This window comes from Salvelinus alpinus, chromosome 6 (assembly GCF_045679555.1).
Source record: "Salvelinus alpinus chromosome 6, SLU_Salpinus.1, whole genome shotgun sequence".
In the NCBI taxonomy this organism is placed as follows: Eukaryota; Metazoa; Chordata; class Actinopteri; order Salmoniformes; family Salmonidae; genus Salvelinus; species Salvelinus alpinus.
In genome coordinates this window covers 96,490,933-96,493,715 of record NC_092091.1, presented here as the reverse complement: position 1 = coordinate 96,493,715, position 2,783 = coordinate 96,490,933, and the positions used below count along the sequence as shown (strand labels likewise).

The 2,783-nt window shown below is 45.6% G+C and overlaps 1 protein-coding gene across 4 annotated transcripts in view; it reads left to right on the top strand.

Annotated features, from left to right (window-relative positions):
- The window catches only part of haspin (histone H3 associated protein kinase), a 26,418-nt gene extending 25,807 nt beyond the window's left edge, over positions 1-611 (top strand). For 3 of the 4 annotated variants that reach the window (XM_071408480.1, XM_071408478.1, XM_071408479.1), the window contains one exon: positions 115-611. In XM_071408480.1, the coding sequence (XP_071264581.1) occupies positions 115-316 (202 nt within the window). In that variant the 3' untranslated portion in view covers positions 317-611. The other variant, XM_071408481.1, reaches the window with a different exon arrangement.
- Positions 612-2,783: the final 2,172 nt, after the last annotated feature.

The following is a 2,783-nucleotide window of genomic DNA, read 5'->3' as shown; positions in this document are numbered from 1 at the left end:
TACCATCCTTACTACCTGTTTGTCTCTAACCTGTCTCTCTCTCCTACAGTAACATGTGGAGTGACTACCATCCCTACTACCTGTCTGTCTCTAACCTGTCTCTCTCTCCTACAGTAACATGTGGAGTGACTACCATCCCTTCTCCAATGTGTTGTGGCTCCACTACCTGTGCTCCAAGCTGCTGACGATGACCTATAAGGGTCGAGGGGTGCGGGGCGTCAAGCAGGCCAGGGTGGACCTGCAGCGTTTCCACGGCGATGTCCTCACCTTCCGGTCTGCCTCTGATGTACTCTACAACTGTGGCCTGTTCCAATGAGAGAGAGAGACAGAGCGAGAGAGAGAGAGAGAGACAGAGAGAGAGAGAGAGAGAGAGAGAGAGACAGACAGAGAGAGACAGAGAGAGAGACAGAGAGAGAGAGAGAGAGAGAGAGAGAGACAGAGCGAGACAGAGAGAGACAGAGAGAGAGAGAGAGAGACAGAGAGAGAGAGACAGACAGAGACAGAGTGAGTGAGAATTGTTAGCAGTAGTACTGTTGTAATGCTTTGTATTCTAAAATGAATAAAGGGTTTCATTTTCTTATTAAATGTTAAATAGAAACAATGACCAAAAAGTGTGTTGGTGTCAGATTATTATTATTTTTTATCAAGAGACAACGCAAAGACTCCTCTATGCCCTTCCAGACTCCCTCCGCCTCGTCAGGGACGTCGGAGGACAGAAATCGGTTAACCACCTAACTGAGGATCTACACGTAAAATCCTTGATGTAGTCGCGCCGCTAAAAACAAAACAACATTTGGTCTTTAAGAAACTAGATCCCTGGTATACAGAAAATACCCGAGCTCTGAAGCAAGCTTCCTGAAAATGTAAACGGAAATGGCGGTCCACCAAACTGGAAGTCTTCCGACTAGCTTGGAAAGACGTTACCGTGCAGTACCGAAGAGCCCTCACTGCTGCTCGATCATCCTACTTTTACAACCTGATTGAGGAGAATAAGAACAATCCAGAATACAGTTTTTATACGGTCACAAAACTAACTAAAAAACAGCTTTCCCCAAGAGGATGACCTTCATTATTTCATTTAACAAGGCAAGTCAGTTAAAATAATTCTTATTTACAATGACGGCCTACCAAAAGGCAAAAGACCTCACCTACGGCGGCTGGGATTAAAATAAATAAAATATAGGACAAAACACACATCACGACAAGAGAGACAACACTACATAAAGAGAGACCTGAGACAACATGGCAGCAACACATGACAACAACATGGTAGCATGACAACATGGTGGGGTGGCATGACAACATGGTAGCAGCATGACAACATGGTAGCAGCATGACAACATGGTAGCAGCATGACAACATGGTGGCATGACAACATGGTAGCAGCATGACAACATGGTAGCAGCATGACAACATGGTAGCAGCATGACAACATGGTGGCATGACAACATGGTAGCAGCATGACAACATGGTAGCAGCATGACAACATGGTAGCAGAACAACATGGTAGCAGAACAACATGGTAGCAGCATGACAACATGGTAGCAGCATGACAACATGGTAGCAGCATGACAACATGGTAGCAGAACAACATGGTAGCAGAACAACATGGTAGCAGAACAACATGGTAGCAGCATGACAACATGGTAGCAGAACAACATGGTAGCAGCATGACAACATGGTAGCAGCATGACAACATGGTAGCAGCATGACAACATGGTAGCAGAACAACATGGTAGCAGCAACATGGTAGCAACAACATGGTAGCAGCATGACAACATGGTAGCAGAACAACATGGTAGCAGCATGACAACATGGTAGCAGAACAACATGGTAGCAGCATGACAACATGGTAGCAGCATGACAACATGGTAGCAGAACAACATGGTAGCAGCATGACAACATGGTAGCAGAACAACATGGTAGCAACATGACAACATGGTAGCAGCATGACAACATGGTAGCAGAACAACATGGTAGCAGCATGACAACATGGTAGCAGAACAACATGGTAGCAGCATGACAACATGGTAGCAGAACAACATGGTAGCAGAACAACATGGTAGCAGAACAACATGGTAGCAGCATGACAACATGGTAGCAGCATGACAACATGGTAGCAGCATGACAACATGGTAGCAGCATGACAACATGGTAGCAGAACAACATGGTAGCAGCATGACAACATGGTAGCAGAACAACATGGTGGCAGAACAACATGGTAGAAGCATGACAACATGGTAGCATGACAACATGGTAGCAGCATGACAACATGGTAGCAGAACAACATGGTAGCAGCATGACAACATGGTAGCAGAACAACATGGTAGCAGAACAACATGGTAGCAGCATGACAACATGGTAGCATGACAACATGGTAGCAGAACAACATGGTAGCATGACAACATGGTAGCAGCATGACAACATGGTAGCAGCATGACAACATGGTAGCAGCATGACAACATGGTAGCAGCATGACAACATGGCAGCAGAACAACATGGTAGCAGAACAACATGGTAGCAGCATGACAACATGGTAGCAGCATGACAACATGGTAGCAGCATGACAACATGGTAGCAGAACAACATGGTAGCAGCATGACAACATGGTAGCAGAACAACATGGTAGCAGCATGACAACATGGTAGCAGCATGACAACATGGTAGCAGCAGAACAACATGGTAGCATGACAACATGGTAGCAGAACAACATGGTAGCAGCATGACAACATGGTAGCAGCATGACAACATGGTAGCAGCAGAACAACATGGTAGCATGACAA